Source organism: Megalobrama amblycephala, linkage group LG19 (genome assembly GCF_018812025.1).
Source record: "Megalobrama amblycephala isolate DHTTF-2021 linkage group LG19, ASM1881202v1, whole genome shotgun sequence".
In the NCBI taxonomy this organism is placed as follows: domain Eukaryota; kingdom Metazoa; phylum Chordata; class Actinopteri; order Cypriniformes; family Xenocyprididae; genus Megalobrama; species Megalobrama amblycephala.
In genome coordinates, this window is record NC_063062.1 from 40,923,699 (window position 1) to 40,949,202 (window position 25,504).

Genomic DNA, 25,504 nt, shown 5'->3' on the forward strand with positions numbered 1-25,504 from the left:
TTAAACTTTAATAAACTTTAAATTTACCAAAACACTTATCTAAGATACGATGATGTGTGTTCAGATTTGTGTAACAGATGCAGTTTCACTGTGACGGAAACCGGCTGATCTGAAACATGACACATGTGAACTCATATGATCTGTGCAAAGAACAAACGGCCTTATAGCTGGTAAATCTTTCTTGCTCATACATGTTCTCAGTTTACTGGCCATAAGCAGGTGTGATTTTTGCCTCTACAAGATACAATAAGGATATTGGGTTGTTGTTTTTCCTTGTTGAGCTTTATTCAACACGCAGTTAGTTCCTGGTATTCACACTCCTTGACGTGTAATCACTGAACAATAGACCTAAATGCCTTAACAATTCTCACCAAGCCAGTTTGGCATCCTTTTTTAAAAACATTTTACTTTCACATTGATGCTAGGAAACAAGATGTTTTGCACAGGAGTTCTGGACGTTGTTTAATTGATCAAAAATATCCAGGTTACTGACAAATCAGTGATAATAACAGTGGAGGGAAACATCCTGAAGGAAGTTAGAGACATCAGGAGGCATTTGGGTACGTCTGATTCTTTCACAATCATAGCAGAAATTTGTCTTAGAAGTACGTAGGGTGAATTCAGGTAAACTGGGACAGTTTTGCCATTGAGATGACTGGGGGAAATTGTCCTAGTTATCCTGAATTTCAAAATAAAAATAATACCTTTGAACAAGCTATTGTGAAATTTGAAGAAACATTTTGGGTTTAGCATGTGCATATGTTTATCATGAGAATGAGATAAAATTTCATAGAGTAGCCTATGTGTCACGGTATGTCACAGGAGGAAGAAGGCAGGAGAAGCAGGTTTCAAATAGAACTCAAAAAATATTCAAAAAAAATACTCAATCAAAAAAGGCAGGTAAACACATCCAACATATAACAGTGACTGGAAAACTGAGGGAGGTGAGTGGTGTGCCAAAGAATATCCACTAACAAGAAGCGACACTTAATAGAACGTTCTATTGAAACACCGGCGCCCAGCAGCAGCCCTGCGTTTCCGCCATTCTGGGGTGAAAGCGAGTCGGCAGTCCACTAGTTTCTATGGCAATATCAGCTAAAAAAAAAACATACATTAAAGCTGAAATCCAACCTGAATGATGACAACACAGAATAAAATACTATCACTAGTGATCATCAAATCAAAAAGTTTTCCACTTTTTTCACAAAACCTTTGCTCTCTAGAAGCCCAGTCAGTTTGGGTTAAAATTATTTAAAAGGCTTATAAACACTGAATTATTACCAACATATGAAATGAAATTAAGGACATGAATCAGAAAAAATGGGTTAGAAAAAATGTTTGACAATAAATATATGAATATAACAGCTTGATTTTGCAGTGTTGTCTAATGTGCGTTAAAGCAAAAGTGTCCAAAAGTGTGAATTATGCGATAACGGACACAGCAATGCATCATGTATTATAAGATCATTATGTCTGTAGCGTGATCCATTAAAACGTACAATATAGCCTATTTCAATTCAGACCTAGATATTATTACTATTACTCCACTAGGTCTGAAATATATTGTTCGCTGCAAATATGATGATCTTAAATTTATTAATTATTAATTTACTATTAATAAATGTGTAAAGTTGCATAAAATGGAAATACTCAATAAAGTAGGCTAACTACGTTACCTCAGATGGATGAATGGTTGGATTCCACAACTGGTAAAATAAAACATATATAAGACAATACAACATTTACTGTAGGAGCCATACAATTTACTGGTGACTTAATTTAAAAAACTGTTCTATTGCGCTTCTGATTTGGCAGTGAAATTTACTGATTTTTGTAAGATGTGAAGGATTCAATGGTCCAGTTAGTATTTTCACCCTATAATGGTGGCCGTGCTACCGGAGCGCCATCTAGTGGCTGTTACCCAAAAAGTATCAAAGTGTCACCTCTTGGGTTCTATACTCTTTGGGTGTGCTTAAAAGTCTGGTGTGATGAGGTGCTGATGGGGGACAGGTGTGTGTGATTAGCTGATGGTGGAGTGAGTGCAGGTGAGGGCCAGGGAGGATGATGGGAAATGGAGTCCAGGACAGTTGGAGACTGTGACACTATGTTTATGAAAAAATCACAATGGACTGAATTAGTATCCTAAGTTTACAAATATTATTCTTAATGATTAACATCTTGATGCTATAACAAAGTGTGTGAAGATGATGTGTGCTGTGTGTGGAGCAGCGGAGCGCGGCCGTGATGAGGCTGAATCTGTGGCTTCTGGCCGTCTGCCTGCTGTCACTGACTCGCATCACTGCGGGATCCATTTTGGGTGCAGCTGTCAATATTGAATTGCTTGATCAGGACAGATCACAGCAGGTGAGATTCATTACTACAACAATTTAAATGTTTGTGTCAAGATTTAAAGCCTCTGATTCAGGCCTCATTTATTTCCTCTCTTTATGGTTCACAATGGAATGTGAGTAGAGGTGTATATGTGTCATCTATGATAATATCATTTTTATAATACAATTGATACATTTGTTTTTACAACGTGCAAGTAGATGTTATCAAGTGTTACTCACTTTACAAAAATCAATAAAAAAACACCTTGCCAGAATATTAGCACGATTGTGTGTGTGTGACAGGTTTTACAGAATCTTTTGTGTCGAATCCACAGTTCGGAGAGCCAAAGTCACGTGATTTCAGCAGTTTGGCGTTTTGACACGCGATCCGAATCATGATTCGACAGAAAAGATTCATAACGCTCCGAAGCTTCCTGAAGCAGTGTTTAGAAATCGGCCATCACTATATAAGTTGTTATTTTGTTTTTTTTTGGCGCTCCAAAAATATTCTCGTGGCTTTATAATATTAATATTGAACCACTGTACTCACATGAACTGATTTAAATATGTTTTTAGTACATTAATGGATCTTGAGAGAGGAAATGTCATTGCTGGCTATGCAAGCCTCACGGAGCCATCGGATTTCAACAAAAATATCTTAATTTGTGTTCTGAAGATCAACAAAGGTCTTATGGGTGTGGAATGGCATGAGGGAGAGTAATAAATGACAGAATTTTAATTTTTGGGTGAACTAACCCTTTAATCAGTCAATGAAATATAATTATACTAAAAGACCTTTTACTTGCAAAAAACAAAACAAAACTATAAATCAGATGACAGAATGCATGTAGTAGATTGTGTGTGACAGGTTTTACAGCAAAGTTTTGACCACATTGATATTTGAGGCTTTAGAGATTTGCGAATATGACACAGTAGGCTTTACAGGATTGAAATCTCATGTCTCTGCCTGCAGGTCAGGGCTCATTACAGTCTGGTGTCCAGCTTGCCCTGTCCAGCGCTGGATGAGCTGTGTAATGAAGTGAACTGCATCGATCAGCTCAGCTCGTCTCCGGTGAAAGGAGTTTTACCTTCACCAGGCTGGTGCCTCCGGCAGTGGCAGAAAAACATCCCCCAAAACCACACCTCTACTCTTCAGCTCGGGTGAGTGATTACAGATTCTGTCCAAGTAAAGGCCTGTCGAGTGGCTACAATCTCATATTGTGTTTACTCTTTAGGTCTGATGGAGCTGTTTCACTATATTCAAGAGCAGATCTCTCTGTCAGATCGGACACTAACGGTATTAACCAGCCTCCATATGTGTCGCTACCTCCTCCAGTCAGGTAAAGCCCTGCAAACACACTTCAGTAATGCCCATAGAAAACATATTGTATGTCTGAAACTTGTATCTCTTTATATCAGGTTACAAGCTGGCTGTCCTCAAGAAATCCCAGTGAATGTGATGGATTTGGATGGAGATGAGATTCGCTGTCGTTATGAGAAGACTGGCCTTGGTGAATTTATGCAGCTTAATGAAGTCAGTCACGTTTTCCTTTAACTATTCAGTTCAAATAAATTGTTATATGTGGTTACATTCAATATTTAATTTTCAAGTTATTATATTGTGCTTTGACCCTGAAAGGAGACGTGTACACTGTTGTATGAAGGTGGAGCATATTTGGGTCAGTATTCAATACAGATCATGGTGGAGGATTTTCCTTCATCTGTAAAGAACCAGATCCACAACGAGGCAAAGCCTTTCTCCACTGTATCTGTGCATCTCTTAATAACAGGTTAGCAATTCATCTCAGTATTCACAATGAACTAATGAATAACAGAACAACTTTGAAGCCTTCAAAATAAACTCAATCAACAATATAAGTACTGAAAAATCTCAGTGATAAGAGAAAAACTAGTGCATATATACATTATACCAATCAAGTATTTTATAATAATAGTACAAAATAATAGAAATAAGGCATGAAGTAATTCATTTTTTTACCATATCACAAATTGAAGTATAGATATTGAATATTAATACAAATTAAATATATTCAAATTTAAATCAAATTAAAATGTTCTATTCTTTTCCTAGTTTCTTTTCTCTACCAACATTAAACAGTATTGAAGAAGTTCCGGACACTTGCACTATATTTGCCGGACACTTGCATTAGAGCTTAAGCCTTAAGATCAAAAGGTTTTTACATATTAAATATATAGGTATAAGATCAGATAATACAGTTAGATTTGAGTATGTACACAAGTAAGAAGATAGATAAGATAGGGCTGTACCATGCACATTTGCAGGCAGTTTTACTGTGTGTTACTATAGAATTATTGGTGTGTTGTATTGCAGTTGAAAGTGGATCAAGCTGCTCCGCTGTGCCAAAGTTCACAGGTGAAAGTCCAGCAGGGGGCGTTGTGATCCACGTCCTACCCTTTGAAGAAGTCCATGTCGACATTACTGTTGACTCAAGGTAAGCAGACAGGACAGTTACATTTGGACATTATATTTGAGTTTTGCACTGTTTCCTGCTCAATTTAAGGTACCAAAAATTTAATTTTTGATTAGAAAGGAATGTCATTCTTATTTTAAAATTCTTACCCAAAAATGAAAATTCCGTATTTGACCTCCTGTTGTTCCAAACCTGTATGAATATCTTTATTCTGCAGAACACAAAAACATCAAAAGACATTTTGAAGTAAAGTTGGGGTGCAACCTACACTGTAAAAAATAAATCCGTAAAACAACGGAAAAAGTACTGGCAGCTCATTACCAAACATCATCCACACTCTAAAAAATAAAACAATGGTTCAAAAAAAAAAAAAAAAAAAAAAAAAACGTTTTCCACTAGAATTTTTAACTTAAGCCAATTGGGAGAATTACATTAATTCAAAACAATATTTTGAGTTGATCCAACATAATGTTTTAAGTAAGGTGAAGACATTTTTTTGCCACAATAAAAACACATTTCTAAGTAACATGAATGCAACTATTTAAGTTGATCCAACATAATGTGTTAAGTAAGGTGAAGACGCTTTTTGGACACAATAAAACACATTTCAAAGTAACATGAACATACCAAGCACCGCCTGTCACCATGATGGTAACTCTCCAAAAACCCACATTAACAGAAACTCTTCTAAATTAGCATAACAAAACACTAATTACTGCTAAATCTCCCTTACCATTAATCTTGTGCAAAAAACATTATATAATACTTAATTTTAGCATTTACTCTCCCTTTCAAGTGCCATAGGCAAAGCATGATGGGAAATATAAATTCCAGCTCAGTTTCACTTCACTTAAGTTTGTCTAAATTAAAAAAAAGTGTTCATACAACTCAAAACAATGAAACACATTTACACGTCATCAGGTTGTATTTACAGAACTTAAAATTAAATACATTTTTGATTAACTGAAAATGTTAAACTCTGACAAGTCATGATAGTATATCGAATCAAGCATAATTTGTGTGTCATCCAAGCTCAATAAAATAACAATTACAAGTAAAAAGTCTAACAGCATTTCAGAACTTGATTTTTTTGTTTCACAACAATATATATCAATATATATATTTAAGTAATGACTAAAGATCCCATGAATTAGTTTTTAGAGTGCACTAATTTTACGGACATTTCTGCTCATAGGCGCCTGAGAGCATATATAGTCAAGTCAAGTCACCTTTATTTATATAGCGTTTTTTACAATGCAGATTGTGTCAAAGCAGCTTTACATTGATAACTGGTAAATAATTTTGGCTGCACAGCAGCTCTTAAAGAATAGTGTCAATGCAGGCAGATCAAAGCACTGTTGAATAAATGTCAAGTCAAATGTCAAGTGTCCCCAACTAAGCAAGCCAAAGGCGACAGCGGCAAGGAACCCAAACTCCAACAGGTGACATCAGGTGGCAAACAAGTGGCAAATAGGTGTTAAAATGGAGAAAAAAAACCTTGGGAGAAACCAGGCTTAGTCGGGGGCCAGTTCTCCTCTGGCGAACAGTGCTTTGTTACAATCAGGTTGCTATCATAAGTCTGATAGGATCGCAACAATCAAAGTATTTATTTCAGTTCCATCCAGTTGAGGATTGTATTCATCACGCCGGTATGGACGGTTGTTGAGGAACTGTGGCACTGGCTGTTGTGTTGATGATGTCTTCACAATGGATGATCTAGTTGACTCGATCTCTGCTGATACTTCAGGGCTGTGTTGTGGTCGTGTCCAATTGAGAATCGCATTCATCATGCCGGTATGGACGGTCTGTTGAGGAACTGTGGCACTGGCTGTCCTGTACACACACACACACACACACACACACACACACACACACACACACACACACACACACACACACACATATATATATAGACCTGTGCTAAATATTCATATTCCAATGTGGTTTAGTGGAACTTTTGCTATGTGAGTCAGACGTTCCGGGTTGTAATTATTAGTGGTTCTAATCCGCCCTTGTTTAGTTTTTGATTTTCTCTATAAAACAAAAGATGTTCATTAATGATTGTATATAAAGTGGCAAGAGCAGGGACACATTTGTGTGCATTTTGTTAATGATTTCGCTGGAAAGAACAGAGAGTTGCCGCAACAACGTTACCAAATGTTGACTGTGACACAAAGACTGCACAAGCCACAAGACAACATTCCGCCACTGATAACAGCGGCATGATTTAAAAACAACACATTCCAGTGCCAGATCGCTTCTTATGTTTCATTTGCATTATAGGCTATCCGTGCAGCAAATTAAGCTAATGTTACCAACCAGATAAAAGCACATTCTTTCCATGAGTGTTGTTGCGAGTCACGCTCTCACTGATATCTGATGATCAGTAGCTCACTAAATAAAATGATTCAATACATACCTTGGCTATTTACAATAAGCACTTACAATAAGAAAACCATTCTAGAGAAAGATCAAGGAGAGTTTGAGTTTGAGTGCGAGCTGAAAGATTTGTGCTCGGGCATCACCTGGAATGCGCTCTTGATATTTTACATTAAAATAACGCAATAGAAACGGCCTCAAATAAACTATAAAAAGGTGAAGACAATCGTGTCTGAAAGCTGCATTCGATTTTTCATTGGTTAAATTAATGGTGAATATCTCATATTTTTCCATAGGTGCTCGAGCACCCACGGGATCGGCGCCCATGTTTCCGTTAACCCCACAACACAATTTAATGAAGTGAGAATTCTAAATACAGGTAAAACACCTGTAAAAAATAAATATGGAAAATGTGTAGAGGTCGTCTTAAGTTCTAAGATCTGTACCCGACTTGAATTGACCCAAATAACTACTTTCTTAAACCCGACATCCATCAATTCATTATTAAAAAAGAAAATCCCGACCCAATAAAATTAGTCAGAACCGATCTGAGAGATTTTTTTTTTTTTAACCTGACTGACAGAAACAGAAATACCTGAGATTAGAGAAAGGCATATGAATTTCTGGTCCTCTGGTTCATGTTTGTCTCTGTAGCCTCACACATTCATCAAATGTTTTGGAGTGGCATCATTACAACAAATTATTTTCTTAGTCATGGTGCTCAACTGCACTCGCAACAAAGTTTATTGGTAAAAAAAACTTCCCCATGCCTCTGCTGATGGATGGCCTCTGATCTAGTGGTGTCCCAGTTAAACCTCCCATTCATGCAAGCTCATCAGTGCTGGTTCTGTCCAGCCATGATCCGCGACAGATCTCTTTTTCCGCGAAGGACACTGTGTCGGGTAATGGCGTCTTCACTCAGAATCCCTTTAAGCCTCTTCAGATCAGACCGATCAGTTCACTCTTTCCAGAATTAACACATTTGTGCATCAATGGTTGTATATTAGACATTGTAGTGTGAAGTTATTTATTTTTACAATTCTGTTTGGTGAAGCCAGAAATGCCACACTTCTGTTTGTTTATATGCACTTATCATTAGTACTGTTATGAGACGAGGAGAGAATCGAATCTTCCCAACCTCTCACATCATTCACACATTGTGACCCAAATATGAAGATATTTTCAAGCACCATAATAATTCATGATTGATTATTTTGTCATTCTATCAGTTGAAATCTCTGGTCTTTTCTCAATGTAGTGTGTCTGAAATAGCTGTGATTGGCCCACCGGGACTCTTCATATCACCAATGGAAACAGGCATGAATTCGCAGAGCTCTGTCACACTGTCCTGGGTCAGAGGTCCTAATCAGTTTGCCCATTTGCTGTCCATTTGTTTTGCTGCAAATACTCAAAGGTAGAAAGGAGCTCACGGAGTCAACATGAATACTTCATAAAACAAATTCAAGGTTGACAGTTATTACTCTCTTCTGTTTGTTTCACAGCCTGCAGTCTCACATCAGGTGTATGTGGCTGAAACAAAGTAAGGCTATTTTACTCCTTTTCCATGTTTTCCTCTTTGTATTTAAAAAAAAAAAAAAAAAAACTAGCGATGGGAGGTCATATACCTATGATCTTTATTTAATCTAGTATCACTCTCTTTCAGCACAAACAGACCCTTTGCCACCAGGAACAGGTAATAATTCCATGGTTTGAGTGACAGCACTATATTCCACAGTCATTTTCAGTCTGTACAGCTTAAAGAGATAGTTCACCCAAAAATGAAAATTCTATCATCATTTACTCACCCTCAAGTTGTAAAAAATCTGTATAATTTTCTTTGTTCTGTTTTACACAAAGGAAGATATTTTGAAGAAAGTTTGTAACCAGGCAACTTTGGGGCACCGTTGACTTCCATAGTAGGAAAAAATCTACTACGGAAGTCAATGGTGCCCCAAAACTGTTCAGTTTAACACATTCTCCAAAATATCTTCCTTTGTGCTCAACAGAACAAAGAAAATCAAACAGATTTTTAACAACTTGAGGGTGAATAAATGATGACAGAATTATCATTTTTGGGTGAACTATCCCTTTAATGTGCAAGTCAAGTCACTTTTATTTAAATAGCGCTTTATATAATACAGACTCCAGTTGTTTTGTAGATACTGTACACCTCAGGTGTTATTGTATTCCTTATCTAGTATGTAACACTGATAGACATCCATAATGAAACTGGCAACAAACTACACCTTCATTAAAGAGCACATGGACACTAAACTGTCACACAGCAGCACAGAGCAGAAAACACTAGAACCAAAACATATGCCAATTCACTGTCCTGCTTAACCAATAGTGCTGTGTCATGGTGGTTGCAGGAAGACAGACACAGACGAAGATAATAAATCCGATCAGGTGCAACACACACTAACAAGACGGTGAATGGACAAGGAGTGACTCAACAGGAAAGACTTATATATGTAACACACACACAAGATAACGAGCAACACAGCTGATACAAATGAACTAATGATGACGGTAACTCAGGAGACAGATGAGTGGCGAGAATACAAACAAAGGCAGGCATGATACTTGATATGTGAATGCAAACTGAAAGTCCATACAAACAGAAACTGAACCGAACAGACTGTGATATTTTGTGTCCACAACAACGAACGATAACGGCAAACATATGGAGTCAAATTAATGCCTTAAAGTTTTGCACAAAAATAAAGTTTTGCAAAACAAACAAAAAAAAGAATTGAGCAATAAAAAAATGTTTTGCAAACAAAAATAAAGAATTGCAAAGGGAAAATAAAGTATTGAGCAGAAAAAAAATGTTTTGCAAACAAAAATAATAAATTGCAAAATAAAAATATAATCAGTTACAAAAATCAGTGACAGCTGTAATCCTATTTTATCTTTGCCGCATATTTTTCATCCTCAAACCTACTAAATCATTTGCAACGCTCATTTTATTCTGCATTTCAATCAAGCGTGCGCTCACGATACCGGTTTTCCTTTGCGCTGCACTTTTCTGTGCGGTTCTCTTTATGGCACTGGTTTGACATGGGGGTGGAGTCAAGAAACGGGGGCACGCCCCCGCGAAACACGTCATCGGCAGGAGACGCAGATCGCAACAGAACAGATCAAGCATAGAGACAGAGCGCATTTATTATAATCTGAAAACCACGCCCACGGGTCATATTTCTATAAGAAATGCATTGGAGGGGGTTGTAATCGGCGACAACATATGCTAAACAAACCAACAAAAACAAACCATTCATTATTTTTAACCATGTCAAAGAATTATTTCACCTGTGTCGCCGATTACGTTCCCCTCCAATGCATTTTGCGGAGGCGTGCCCCCGTTTCTTGACTCCACCCCCACGTCGAACCAGTACCATAAAGCGAACCGCACGGAAAAGAGCAGCGCAAAGGAAAACCGGTATCGTGAGCGCACGCTTGACTGAAACGCAGAATAAAATGATCGTTGCAAATGATTTAGTAGGTTTGAGCATGAAAAATATGTGGCAAAGATAAAATAGGATTACAGCTGTCATTGATTTTTATAATTGATTATATTTTTATTTTTGCTCTACTTTATTTTATTTTGCAATTTATTATTTTTGTTTGCAAAACTTATTTTTTTTCCGCTCAATACTTTTATTTTTCCTTTGCAATTCTTTATTTTTGTTTGCAAAACATTTTTTTTTATTGCTCAATTCTTTTTTTTATTTTGCAAAACTTTATTTTTGTGCAAAACATTAAGGCATTAATTTGACTCCATACAAACAAATAGACGATAGACAAATATGGACGACACACCTTCACTCTCTTCCATTGTAGTAAGTGAAGCCGCCAGTGTGTGGCGCTGACATCTTGAGTCTCGAGTCTGCGCATAGTGAACATGAAACCCAATTCTGCACAGTAGTGAGCACGAAGGGGTGCCGCGATATCAAGGTCCCACTCAAACTCAGAATAACTTATGTCGGTGTGAAATTAACAGTTATGGAAATGTAGAAATTAAAGTTAAATCTCCAGTCAACTCGCAAAGATCCTGAAAAAAGTCCGTTGACGCCTAAATGACTACTTCAATACTTCAGCTGTTACACCCCCATTTTTATAACATCAAATAACTAACTAAAACCAAACTTATTTAAAGGGTTAGTTCACCCAAAAATGAAAATTCTATCATTAATTACTCTCCCTCATGCCGTTCCACACCCTTAAGACCTTCGTTCATCTTCGGAACACAAATTGAGATATTTTTGATGAACTCCGATGGTTCAATGAGGCCTGCATAGCCAGCAATGACATTTTCTCTCTCAAGATCCATTAATGTACTAAAAACATATTTAAATCAGTTCATGTGAGTACAGTGGTTCAATATTAATATTATAAATTATAAATATTATGATTTCAAAACACTGCTTCAGGAAGCTTCGGAGTGTTATGAATCCGTGTGTTCAATGTTCAATGTAAATATAAAGTTAGGAAACTAAATATAGCCCTTAAGCCAAATCGCTTAACTCTGGAACAAGTAATAGATTAAGATTGCCCGTTTGATATACCCAAAACAAATCACAAATCTGTCAGTGGCATGGAGCTCACATCTCCCAAAATGTTTAAACAAATTTTCAAATAGGCTCTATGTTTACATATAAGTTGCATATTTGAGGTCTAAACTATATTCTTTCCTAAAAAACTACAGTAGTATCTGTAAAAATATGGTGGTCTTGCTTGTCTGCCATGACACTCACTGAAAGCATAGTGATACAGACAGTGAAACGGTTCCCGTGGTGATACTGGTAGAATATCACATGGCTGGAAAGACCTCTCAGCAAATTAGATTTGAGAATCAGAAAGATCTGCTGTATAAATCAAAATGCATTACAGATGTGCAAATATATTTTTGATTTGTGATTCTGATTTTAAAAAAGTGACCTGCAGCAAATGATGTCCATTGTTTCCATAGTGGATTGATGATCTTTCTTAAATCTTCTGATTCTGTTTTTTGTTTCCTTTTGCATTTTTCATTGATACTTGTGCACAGCTTTCTTTCTGTTGTATAAAAATGAAGTATTTTATTTGAAGAGAACCAGACTAAAACCTGACCTTATCAAAATCTATGACACCAAAAACTGTAAACTTACCTCTGCTCTAGCAAATCTACCTGTCTCATATTCATTCTTTCAAAAACTGCATAACTAGTAAAAGCACAAGCCTATCTTCAAAAGCATTCACTCACTTGTCATAAGCCTGTCTCACCCTCATTTTGTTGCAAATGTAAGAACATTTCTCATGTCTATTTGTCAGAGTTGAAATGTAAGGAGCGAGAGCTTCAGATGTCTCTAGTGCTTCCCACTTCCTTCCTGGAGAATCTTCATCTCTCTGACCTCCAGCTGAATGATCCGGCCTGCCCAGTGTTTTACAACGCAACCCATGTGACCACCACCTTCTCTCTGACGGGATGTGGAACCAAGAGAATGGTATGAAACGTTCTCACTTGGTAGATAGATGTAGTTATTAGAGTCTTTGTATTTCTAGCAATAACACCAGGTTATCCTGTATATATTTTTTTCTTTGTACATTAATCTGTGTAATTACACCGAGCTGTTAGATGAACACGTCAGAGTTCTAAACCAGTATAACACTTTTTTCTTTTCTTTTTTATGGTTAACCCAAAAATGAAAAATCTGCCTCATTTTCGCACTCCCATGTTGTTCCAAACATTTTTTGTAGCAACTCATGTAATAAGTAATAAATGAATGTAATAAAATGTTCATTTAATGTTATGTTTTTCACATAATATAATAGGTTATTCTAGGAGAACATTATTACATAATGAACAGACTGTAGCAACTTACAAAAGCATGTTGTGTGTAAGCGAAAGATGTTTACAGTGTACTGTTTTTTTACAATCACTAGGACCAATTATAGGTCACTTTTTCAAAACACTTCACACAGTGATCACAGCATCAGTCTATGTGGGATAAACTGTGGATCATTTATCACTGCTTTGGCACAAAATGCATTCAATGACAACATCTTTAAAATTGCATGAATTATTTTCTCATTCAGGCACAATCACCACCAAAATTCGATTTCCCTGCAGACCAGTCTGCACGTTTACATAATATTTTCAAAAGTTAAATATTATGTAAATTTTCTACAGTAATACAATATTGAAATATTGTCCAATTCTAAAAAATGAAATACTATCATACAAAGTGTCACAGACACACCTGGGCTGCGTTCAGCCCCGACAAAACGTTGGAAAACGTTTTTTAAAACGGAAACGGTGGTGCGCTGAACACCCCCGTCTGATGACGCAAGAGTTGCAACTATGGCAGCTGAGAAGGACATTCTTTGTGTTCTTTTTGAAGAATTTTTTCGGAGCCTGATGAAGTTGGTATAAATAGGTGTTTAATACTGCAACATACGCTCGATGTTACAGTCACTGCCCTTGCCGTTCAGAATAAAAGAGAACATCCCAATCCAGTGAAAGGATTTGTGGAAACTTCTAATTATTGTGATACAAAACTTGCCTTGCATTTCAGGATGAAAAGACAAACATTTCAGGTGAAGGATAATCCACTTCTTACCTTTAAGACTGTTATGATCTATATTATTTTTATTGTTTGTATTAATTAGGCTTATCATTATTGCTGATCACTGTTGTTGTGCTTTGATATTGTAATATTTACCATTATATAATCAGAGGAGTATAGAAAAGTTTATTAAAGTGTCACTTCTCAATACAACAGCAAAATATATAAGTATAGTATTTTTATATTACATTAATACACATTGTGCGAGCTGTCTCTTTAATACCGCGTGGTTTATATACATCTTGCCGCTGATTGGGCTGACATTTCTGACACGCCCACCAAACAAGAGAAAACGCATCTCAAACCCGTTGCACACCATTGCACACCGTTTCCAGGAAACATGTCGTTCAACCCAGAAAACGTAGCAAAACGTTACGCTCCGGTTTGAGCTTGAACGTGCCCCTGGCTCTGCACCCAGCCAATCACGTCGCACTCCCTCACCAGAGTACTGATCACACGCACCTGACACTCATCACCAGTCCAATCAGCAGCACCATAAAAGACACTCACAGTCACTCAGTCATTATCCGGTCTCGTTAACGCATACTTACCTGAATGCTTACCTTACGGACTCCTTACCTGTCTCCAGTGTGTCTCCCCTATATCCTCCGTGTTCTCCAGTCCTCTGTGAGTGTCTATGTGCAGTCTCTGTTCCAAGTCTCCTGGTCATCGTTGAATCTGGTGTGAAGATCAAGTTCAGTAATCCTGTCTTGATATATCCTCTGTCTGGTAACCTCCTCTGTTCCACGTCTCTCTGCCTTCATTGAACCTGGTGTGAAGATCAAGTCAAGTATCACTGTCTTGATATATACTCTGTCTGGAAACTTCATCTGAAATACTCACCTGTTCACCGCTCTGGTTGTCTCAAACATCGTAAACTTAACTGTGTCTCCGACCTCCTGTGTATCGTAACACAAAGTGTCTATCACATATTACTTTAATTTAACATATACAAAATGAAAGCTTTCTTCAGTGCTCATGAAACAAACAGCAACAACACTATTCTGTAGACACAATTACAAATTGTTACCAGCTGAGCTTAATCAATAGGTGGTTACAAAAAATAAAAAAAATAAAAATAAATAAATAACAAGGGGAAAAATGAAAAAACAAAACAAAAAACAAATAAAATAAATGACAATAAAATAACAAGGAGAAAAAAATTGAAAAAAAAAAAATCGAACACATGAATGAATAAAATAAATGACAAGGGGGAAAATAAATAAATAAATAAATAAATAAATAAATAAATGACAAGTTAAAAAAAAAAAAAAACTACAAAAAACATGCAAGATCCATCTTTTCATTCAGTCCAGTTAGGGTTAATGATTTCAGCTCCAAAATCCAAAAAGCCTATCTTTGTAATAGATTTTGTCACGGTTACCCCCTCTCATGTGGCAGAACCCTCTCAATGCCCAGGAACTTGAAGTCAGAAAGAGAATGATTTACATACTCAAAATGGTGAAAAACTGGAGAAGTGTAATCTTGTCTCCTAATGGCACTTATATGTTCTATAATTCTAGTGCGCAATGCATGTTTCATTTTTCCAATGTACAGTAGGGAACAGAAACACAATTATGTATATCACATGTGTAGTTTTGCATGTAATTAATTATTTTATTCTATAGTTTTTGCCAAAAATTAGGTGTGTAAAAGATTTATATTTTATATAATGAAGGCAAACAGTACAATCTCTACATGGAAAATATCCCTGGGCATCTGAGAGGGTCCCAGGAGTGGGGATATAGGTATCTGCCTGCACCAGTTTGTCCCTTAGATTTGGGTTCCTAGAGTAGACACAGAGAGTTGGATCAGTGAAAAAATCTGACAATTCACAATCACTTTGTGTAAAATGCTAGTGCTTATTTACTACCTTTTTAATTTCTGGACTCAAAGGACTAAATGTAGATTTAAAAACACAAGAACTTCTTCTTTGTAGGGATCAAATTGGTGTTATCTGACAAAGAATAAACCTTATCTAATGCAGTGTCTAACCATTTTGTTGAAAATCCTCGTCATTTAAAATCACTGTATAAAATCTGGGCTTTAACTTTAAAATCATCCTTATTGGTGCAGATGTGATAGTCTCATGAACTTGACTATATGGTAGACCACGTTTCGAAGACATAGGGTGAGCTCTCTTGGCATGTAAAAGGCTATTTTTAGCTGTTTCTTTTCTATACAACATAGAGACTAGTTGGCCATTAACAACACAAACGGTAGTATCCAAGAAGTTAATATCTGTTGTCCCCACATGATAGGTAAATTCATCTAAAGCAATTCATATACAAGGCAAACATTGCAAAGTCACTGGCAGAACCTTTATAAATCACAAAACAATCATCAATATATCTTTTGAACAAAACCAAATTTTCAATAAAAGTATTATTATTCCAGATGTATTGGTCTTCTAGATAACCAAGGTATAGGTTTGCATAGTCAGGGGCCATAGTGGTACCCATGGCTGTGCCCTCGATTTGTAAATAGAAAATATTTTCAAAAAGAAAGTAATTCTCTGTCAAAAACAAGTTCAGCCAAATCAGCAATGAACTTTGTTGGCAGACCATCATCATCACTACATAGATCAAGAAAATGTTTCAATTCCAGAAGAATTCTTTTACAGAGATTGAACCACCAAGGTGTGCTGTCTTAAGAAAATATTCAATTTCACTTTGGAATTGTCTTGTGGGGTTTGATGTCAAGGCTTTATAGTATGTGGTATTTTGTAGCTGTCGGAGAACCTCAGAATTGTCGAGAGCTGTAGGCAAATTACATTATTAGCACGTTTAACCACTATGTCTTTGTCTCTACACCAGGGGTATAGGCAATTAAGTTTGGCATCGGGCCAAAAAAAATTCACCACTAGATGGCGGGCCAGAACATAGTCAAAGGATAATTTAAGAAATTAATTGAAAAATGCAACTAGAATTGCCTGTGACAGACGGTTCCAGTGTCTTTTGTAACTGGTAATAAGCTGTTACTTTGTGTTAAATCCTGTAGTAGGACAGTCATTAACAAAAAGCCACATTTGTGTGGCGGTGTCCAGGTTTTACACTGGATAAATTAATAAAGTGGAGTAGTGACCTGGCAAGTATCTTCATTTACCAACTTGCAACACAGACCACCTTGTTAAAACACGTGGGAAATGCGGAATGGATAAAAATAACTCAAAAAATAAAAGAGGACTTGAATAAGCCCATTAATGGGATGTTTGAGTCATGCTCTTAACGAACTATGTTTTATTTCCTCTTTCCATATTGTGAATAATAAATGTGTATCATTTTAATTTGCTTGTTACACAATGCAACAATGCACAATACTAACTTATTGTAATAATTATATGATGTAGCTGGTGAGAAAAAAATGGCACTATCAAAGAGTCTAAAGAGGAAAGTTGAAAGAGAAAATAGGGCATACAAAGAAGAATGGAAAGACAACTATGTGTTCATCCTAACTAGTTTGTTAATGCAAAGCCGGTGTCTTATCTGCAACAAAGTTGTCACTGTTTTCAAAGAATATAACACTGACGCGAGCGGCGTGATGCGACGCGTCAAAAGATAACAGAACCCATTATAATCAGTGATATTGACTATACACTGGATGTGGCGCGGTGCGACACGAGACACGTGGCAACACATTCAGTAAATGGATTCCCCATTCTGTTTTTGACGTAGTCCGAGTGCTTTGCAACGGTCGGTTTGTTGCGTTCAGTGTAGACAGCTTTTAGCTGTTGCGGCGCAATGCCACACGAAAAAAGTCACGTCTGGTATAGACATGGTGATAATATTAAACGGCACCTCGAGACGAAGATCTATTTCAGAACCAGCTGCAATCAAAATAACATGGCTGCGGGTGCGGGCCAGATATTATTGCCTATTGACCACTGCTCTACACAATTTATCGAAAGCATATTTTTCAGACATTGACAAACTGAACTTGTTCTTTACAGGAGATTCACAAAATAGCTTATCAACATCTCTTTCCACTAGTCTACAAACCAAACTGTTTGTAACCTGAGGGAAAAAGGTGGTCTTAGACTTGAATTTCAAACGACCACTATGGGTAGACACATTTTCATAATCTATTCTTGTATGTCTATAGAAACATTTCAAGATCGAACTAATTGGTAATGACTTGCAGTTTTTCAATGATTGTGACGCTCAAATGATCCGTTAAAAAATCCGCATCACTGTCCCCACTGGAGGCTGAGGTATGAGAGATTTCTTCTTGAAAATGCACCTTGCGTGATGGCTTGGTAGAAATACCACCTCGATTAAGCCAGGGATATACTTTGTTTTCTTGGTAGTTGATGGTGTCCCTTGGAAACTTTCTTATCTTCTTCTGTTGTAGATCTTTCATAAATTCTAACAGATGAATGAAGAAGTTCTAGTTGTTGTATGAAGACAGCTTCACTGGTTTCAGCAATCTCCTCTTTTATCTTTAATTCCTTCTGTGTATATTTAACAACTAAGAGAATGAGAGAGGCCTAATTCATAATTTTACACCATCTTTTACAAAACTCTGGATCTTCTCCCCCAATCGTTGGAGACTTCTGAATTCTCTGACCCCTGGGAATCCGGCTAGCCCTCCAGTATTCACTGAGAGTTGTGCCTTTTTTTTTTTCCTATAATGTAAACATGGACCATGTAACTGTTAGATTAAATAATTTGGAGATCAAGTATTTGCTTGACTAAACTGCAGTGAATTATAAACAGTAGAGAGAGTCATTCTTGTTTTGTAAAGAAATATTACAAAAGAAAATGATGTATAATTTGTGTTTTTGCTCATTGTTTTATGAGTGACAAATTGTGAGTGTTGGGTTAAATTAGTTGATTTGACACATGAATAAAGTGTTTTGGTAGTTTAAGTGCATTGTGAATGTGAAATTAACTTCTGTGCCAAGATGAATGTTTCTTAGGAGAACTGTGTAGTTTTGAAGAAGTCACCTAAGTATTGTCCTAGCAATTGTAAAAAACTGTAACAGTTTTCTCTCAGCATAATATATTTTTGAACACAAAATGGGAAGTTTTTTATTTTATTTTATTACATTAAAATAAATATAGGCTTATTTTCTGAAAAAGTGTGCGAAATTTTGTGATTATGACCTGCTTCATAATTTTGAGTCACACTGATGCGGAAAAAAAGCTTTTTCTTTCTAATTATATGTAATTATATTTTGAGAGGAATGTATTACATCATGAACATTTTATTACATAACTTAATAATGTAATAATTATTACATTATATCACAAAAGTAGTCTATGTGTACAAACAGTGTGTACAAAAAATATGTTGATATATTTCTTGGAGTACAGCAGAGAAATTAAACTTTTAAAAAAAAATGTCAGTTAAAGAAAGTATTGGAACAACATGAGGTGTGAGTGGTGCTTCTAAACGTTTCATTTTAATTTTCTTTTTTTTTCATTGGTATCTCATCTTTAATATTTTTCAGCATTTAGGTTCAGAATTGCTGTACACCAACACTTTACGCAGCATCAATCCCAACTCCACTATAAGCCGTGTTGCCACTCTCATTCTCCCACTCGCCTGCCGGATTCCCGGCCAAAAAGCCAAAGGTCCAACATTTAAAATCTCCATGCCTGAAGAAGTGGAGACGTTTGGTGCAGTGTCCTTCTGGATTGAGTTCCATCTCCCCGGAGAGGGCCCTCTGGCTGCCGAGACGCGTCTGCCACGCATGCGCAGTTCGCAGCCGGTGCGTGCGGCTCGAGAGATACGTGCTACGGGCAGGATGGATATACTGGACCTGCATGTGTTTTCCAACTGCTCACTGGACCGTGCTGAGCTCATGGTGGGCCGCTGTGTTGAGTCAGAGACAGAAGACTTTGTAAACACACGGCCTCTGCTGAGCCACAGGTTAGTATCAACATTAGCCCTGTCAAGAACGTAGGGCCCAATTTTAACGATCTAAGCACATGGTCTAAAGCACACAGTGCAAGTGCTCTTAGGGCATGTCTGAATACACTTTTGCTAGTTTAATGATGAAAAAAATGGTTGGTGCACCCGGCGCATGGTCTAAAAGGTTTGTCCCTATTCTCTTAATGAGTCATGGGTGTGTTTTGGACGTAACGTACAAAAAAACAATCAGAGTCTCATCTCCCATTCCCTTTAAAAGCCAGTTGCGCTCGTGCCATGGTGGATTCACTATTTACATGGCGGAATTTGCAAGTGAAAAAACGGAAATGGATCTGCTCGTGTGCGAGGTTAAAGCAGACCATCTACAGGAAAAGCCGCATTCAACCAAAGCATTTTTATCTTTATGCACACAATAATAATCTTTTATATAGTAATCCTTTGATTTTTAATATTTGGCATGTTTGGGTGCTGCTGCACATCTCTATGTGTGTTGTGCACCCACCTATAGGCACATAATACCAATGCGCTCTTTAAATAACAAAACAAATATTGCGCGATTGACTTTAGACCAGGTTTCAGTTGGTCAATGGCACAGTCTGTTTCAGTTGCCTCAAAATAGTAACGCACCAACATTGCGCATGAACACACCTCGTTTTCAGACCAGCACACCCATGGGCACACAAACGGGTGCAAGTGCATTTGCTATTTAAACAACGTGGCGCAGGACGTGAAAATTATAGCTGTGTTGGGCTGAAAGTAGCAAAAAACGTGCATTGCACCAAGTGTATGATAGGGCTCTGAGTCTGTTATTCAAACTACTTCTACTGCTAATAGTTATTAGTGTTAGTTATTTTAACAAGTTCCCAGGAGGAGTGACCCAAAAATATCATAAAGATTATAATTTGGGCCTGTATGCAAACCTTTTGCAACTGCATAGCAACACCCTGGCAACCACCCACAACACTCTAGCAATGTGGCAGCACCTGGACCAGCAGAATTCACTCATTTTCTTCCACTAATGTGTTTCCTGTGTGCTATGTGTGCTATAGACATGAATATCAAAAATAATGTGGCTTGTTGAGGAGAGATAGATGTGCAGTTTTGATGATATTCCCCTGAATCTCATTTACATTGACTTATACTGATGGCTTCAGTCTCAGTCTTAATCTCTATGCACCACAATATCATAAACACATGATTGTATCATAGAGACTTTTGTACTATTAAAGTGTAATAGTAGAAAGCTAAATTATAGTTTATATTCTAGAAATAAAGATTTAGGGCACCTTAGGGTTAGTTTTTTGTGATATAATAGGGGGAATCTCAAAGGAAGATAATTCAGATTTAATAGCCTCTCCCTTAAGTACATCTCCTCTTGTTTCATGTACTTCAAGTTTTTTGACTACACTTTCCTCTTTTCTGTCATAAATCTGTTCACCTGTCTCTCTGTATTTCAGCTGTTCAGCTGGAAATGGAACCTTGGAGATCTTGACGTCAACTTCTACTGTTCGGATTTACCGCTTATATCTCGGTTCTCTGGGTATAATGGGAGACACTGTATGTTTCATTATCTGTGTTCTCAATATGTACATTTTATTTACAGATGGGTCTTTCTTGCATGTCTATTGTTAAACTCTGTTCATTTGTCTGTCTAGATGTATGTTGAGTGTCTAGTGCAGCTTTGTGTTACCACCAAACAATCCCAGAGATGTCCTGATCCATGTACGGAAACAACAGACAAGACTATAGTAAACAGCATTCTGACCCACAACTACACTGTCCGCTCAGGGCCTGTTCCCCTCATAAAAGCCACAGAAACTAGCACTACAACTGCTAAACCAACCCCAACTGTGAAACCAGTCGCTCAGCCCTCCACTAGCCAGGTCACAACAGCCTCTGCCTCTCACGGTAAGTGTTTTACTAGTTAATATTGGTATAGTGCGCATGCTTGTGTACAGAGTCTGACACAGCACATATCAAAGTATGTTTGCTCTTCTCTGTTTCAGCTCTGGATAGAGGTGCATTCTGGGTAGTTGCTGTGTCATTAGCTGTGCTGCTTCTTCAGCTCATGGAGAACTTTGTAGAGCGGTTCATTGCTGACTAATCAAAATCATCTTATTTTATCTTCTTTATTAACCACCATTACAATGTTTCTTTATATACCCTTTAATCATGGAAAAAGCACATCTGGGCTGCGTTTCATACTTCATACTTTTACTATCATTCTCAAATTTTGGGAAAGCATCAAGAAACAACACCTCTTCCAATCTTTTAATTTTGACCATCTGTAATAACATCATGTAATTTCATAAAATGATACATTTTATTAACAAGAATAAATAAATCAGATGTTCAGTAAAGATTGGCATTTCTTGCTTTTATTCACCCTCATGTTTATCAGAATGTTCACACTGGACCAAAATGGACCAAAACAAAAAATCACCATAAAAGTATCATAAAAGTAGTCCATATGACTTGATTGCTATAGAATTTGTGTGAAGAACAGACCTAAATTTAGGCCACAATGCACTTCCAATAATGAGAATCAGATTCAATACATTTTTAAAGCAGTGTTTATATATGTTTGTACCTGAGAAATCAATATTTGTGTTACTGATTTTTACACATGCAACATTAGAATTCATGACAAAATATGTGCATCTCAGCTAGATAGTATCAGGGTATCTCAAAAGCTACATGTGCTTCAGCCTGTCTAAGATCTGTGTCCAGATTGCACTAGGTTCTTGCTAGACTGGGTGTTTTTGTTCTGGTGGTAAAGCTTTGGGGTTATCAGGAGAAACACCCAATAGTAAACATTAAAAGAGGTGGAATTGTTCAAGTTTGCAGTGTCATTCAGGGGCCTCTGCATGCAGAGGATAGAATCAGTTGTGCTGCACATTCAATGTCTAAGTCAGCAGACAGTTTTTCTTGTTCTTCCCCATCCTTCCAAATAACAAACACTGCCATGATGAGCTGCTCCAGGACACTTTCAGCTCATCTGCATGAAATCCTAGTGTACATAAAAAAAAAATGCAATTTAAAAATATAATTTTTATGCATTTGGCAGACGCTTTTATCCAAAGCAACTTGCATTGCATTATACTATACATTTGTATCTGAGTATGTGCAATCCCTGGGATCGATTCCATGACCTTGGCATTGCTAGTGCCATGCTCTAACCACTGAGCTACAGAAAATCAATACAATAAAAGCATATACTCATAGACTATAATGATAGATTTTTTTTTTTTTAAACTAAATCCACAATTGAAATTTTACTGTTTTGAATCTCGCATGCTAGGATATGCTGACATACACTATATTGCCAAACGTATTGGGACACTCCTCCAAATCATTGAATTCAGGTGTTCCAATCACTTCCATGGCCACAGATGTATAAAATCAAGCACCTATTCATGCAGACTGTTTCTACAAACATTTGTGAAAGAATGGGTCGCTCTCAGGAGCTCAGTGAATTCAAGCGTGGTACCGTGATAGGTTGCCACCTGTGCAATAAGTCCATTTGTGAAGCCACGAAGTGGTAGGCCATGTAAAATCACAGAGCGGGGTCAGCGCATACTGAGGCGCACAGTGAGCAGAAGTCAATAGCTACAGACCTTCAAACTTCAGATTAGCTCAAGAACAGTGCGTAGAAAGCTTCATGGAATGGGTTTCCATGGCCGAGCAGCTGCATCCAAACCTTACATCACCAAGTGCAATGCAAAGCGTTGGATGCAGTGGTGTAAAGCACGCCGCCACTGGACTCTAGAACAGTGGAGACGTGTTTTCTGGAGTGACAAATCACACTTCTCTGTCTGGCAATCTGATGGACGAGTCTGGGTTTGGCGGTTCCAGGAGAATGGTTCTTGCCTGACTGCATTGTGCCAAGTGTAAAGTTTGGTGGAGGGGGATTATGGTGTGGGGTTGTTTTTCAGGGATTGAGCTTGACCCTTAGTTCCAGTGAAAGGAACTCTTAATGCTTCAGCATACCAAGACATTTTGGACGATTTCATACTCCAAACTTTGTGGGAACAGTTTGGGAATGGCCCCTTCATGCTCCAACATGACTGCACACCAGTGCACAAAGCAAGGTCCATAAAGACATGGATGAGCGAGTTTGGTGTGGAGGAACTTGACTGGCCTGCACAGAGTCCTGACTTCAACTCGACAGAACACCTTTGGGATGAATTAGAGCGGAGACTGCAAGCCAGACCTTCTCACCCAACATCAGTGCCTGACCTTACAAATGTGCTTCTAGGAGAATGGTCAAAAATTCCCATAAACACACTAAACCTTGTGGAAAGCCTTCCCAGAAGAGTTGAAGCTGTTATAGCTGCAAAGGGTGGGCCAACTCAACATTAAACCCTTCAGATTAATAATGGGATATCATTAAAGTTCATGTGCACGTAAAGACAGGTGTCCCAAAACTTTTGGCAATACAGTGTATTACTCACTGCTAAAACTTACCATATACTCCTTGAGATCACCAGCATTTTCTCCTATTAAAAAGATAAGGCATTCAGGACACACTCTCTTGAAAGACGAATGTTATCAGTAATGTAGAATTACCACTGACACACATCTGAAATATGCAAGACTGATAAGAGACTCACAAATTATGTTAAATGATGAAAGTGTTCCTGAACCGTTAGCTCAGAATATAAAGAAAGATATGTTAAGGCTGTATTATATTAAATTTGTTTAACGAGTAATGAGAAAAAATGCAGAAGACAACAGTATCCATTTTTTTCTAAAGTAAATCTGGATTATACACATAATACGATAAGAAACATTTCAAAAAATATAATTTTGTATTATTTATTAACAATTATAACATTTTGCCAAATTTGGAATTGAATGTAGATGGTAAAATCAATTTTGTTATTTTTATATTTTAGAGTGAGCATAAAAGTACTTGGGGTTCCTTGACTTACCATGGGTTGCACAATAAGTCCTTCTTACAAACGTCTTTAACATATTTGCGACTGAAGAATGAATGCTGCATTATTCTAACTGAAGGTAGTACAAAAAAATATATATTTTGGTCAGTTAGCAGTGTAAGAGGTTTAGTATCATTACAGCTGGAGAAAAACCACAGAAGCAAACAACTTCTAATCAATGCACAAATAATCAATAAATGTGCAGTTGCTGGCTAAATGATATCAGTATAAATTGGTTATGAAGACCCTTGCAATTCCAACCTGAGGAGGAGGTTCAGAACTACAAACATGAATAAAAAGAACTACAAACATAGCAGATGTGCGTGATACTGATGGTTCTTCACCACTTTTTAAATGTTTTTTAAAATCAAACATCACGTAAGAAGCTTTTGAATGCATTTTTTAAAAAAACTACATCTTCTAAGTTCAGATGACAATGAAGAACTTAGCAGTATATTTGAGTGATTAATAATAATAAAAAATACTAAATAAAAAATTACTTAATGTTTTCCATGTTATATTTCATCATTGTGAACTTTGCACATTTTATAAAGATATGAATAATAGGAACATAACATAAGTTTGGCTTGCATTAACCATTATGCAAAAACATGAGCTGAGTTCTCCACAAAAAAGAACCACAGCTGACATCTTTATACATAGTCTTTTTTAAAAAACATTAATTAAAAAAAAGTCCCAACTTACCTTTTATCTGTATCCTGACAGTAAAAAAAAACAAAACAAAAAAAAACCAGAAGCAGGTAAAAATCTGGAGACCCAGGTAAACTCGTAACTCATGACATCAGCCAGACTGAATGAAGCATTGCCCAAAACAGCATACATGAAATTTGACGAATTTCAGCATTTTAATTATGATACCACAATATTGCCTTTACAATCGTAATGACAAAATTAACTAA

At 37.0% G+C, this 25,504-nt stretch overlaps 1 protein-coding gene across 2 annotated transcripts; it reads left to right on the plus strand.

Moving 5' to 3' along the window:
• The first annotated feature begins 394 nt into the window (after positions 1-394).
• LOC125254523 lies at positions 395-22,004 on the plus strand. 2 transcript variants are annotated; one of them, XM_048169166.1, is made up of 15 exons: positions 395-560; positions 2,230-2,364; positions 3,304-3,491; positions 3,566-3,670; positions 3,750-3,864; positions 3,970-4,120; positions 4,684-4,804; positions 8,421-8,576; positions 8,665-8,702; positions 8,826-8,855; positions 12,476-12,648; positions 19,223-19,644; positions 21,102-21,201; positions 21,300-21,552; positions 21,651-22,004. In XM_048169166.1, the coding sequence occupies exons 2-15, from the start codon at positions 2,245-2,247 to the stop codon at positions 21,746-21,748; spliced, it is 2,070 nt and encodes a 689-aa protein (XP_048025123.1). In that variant the 5' UTR covers positions 395-560; positions 2,230-2,244; the 3' UTR covers positions 21,749-22,004. The 2 variants fall into 2 exon arrangements, with proteins under 2 accessions (XP_048025123.1, XP_048025124.1); XM_048169167.1 differs by lacking the exon at positions 395-560 and adding an exon at positions 2,027-2,045.
• The last annotated feature ends 3,500 nt before the right edge of the window (positions 22,005-25,504 follow it).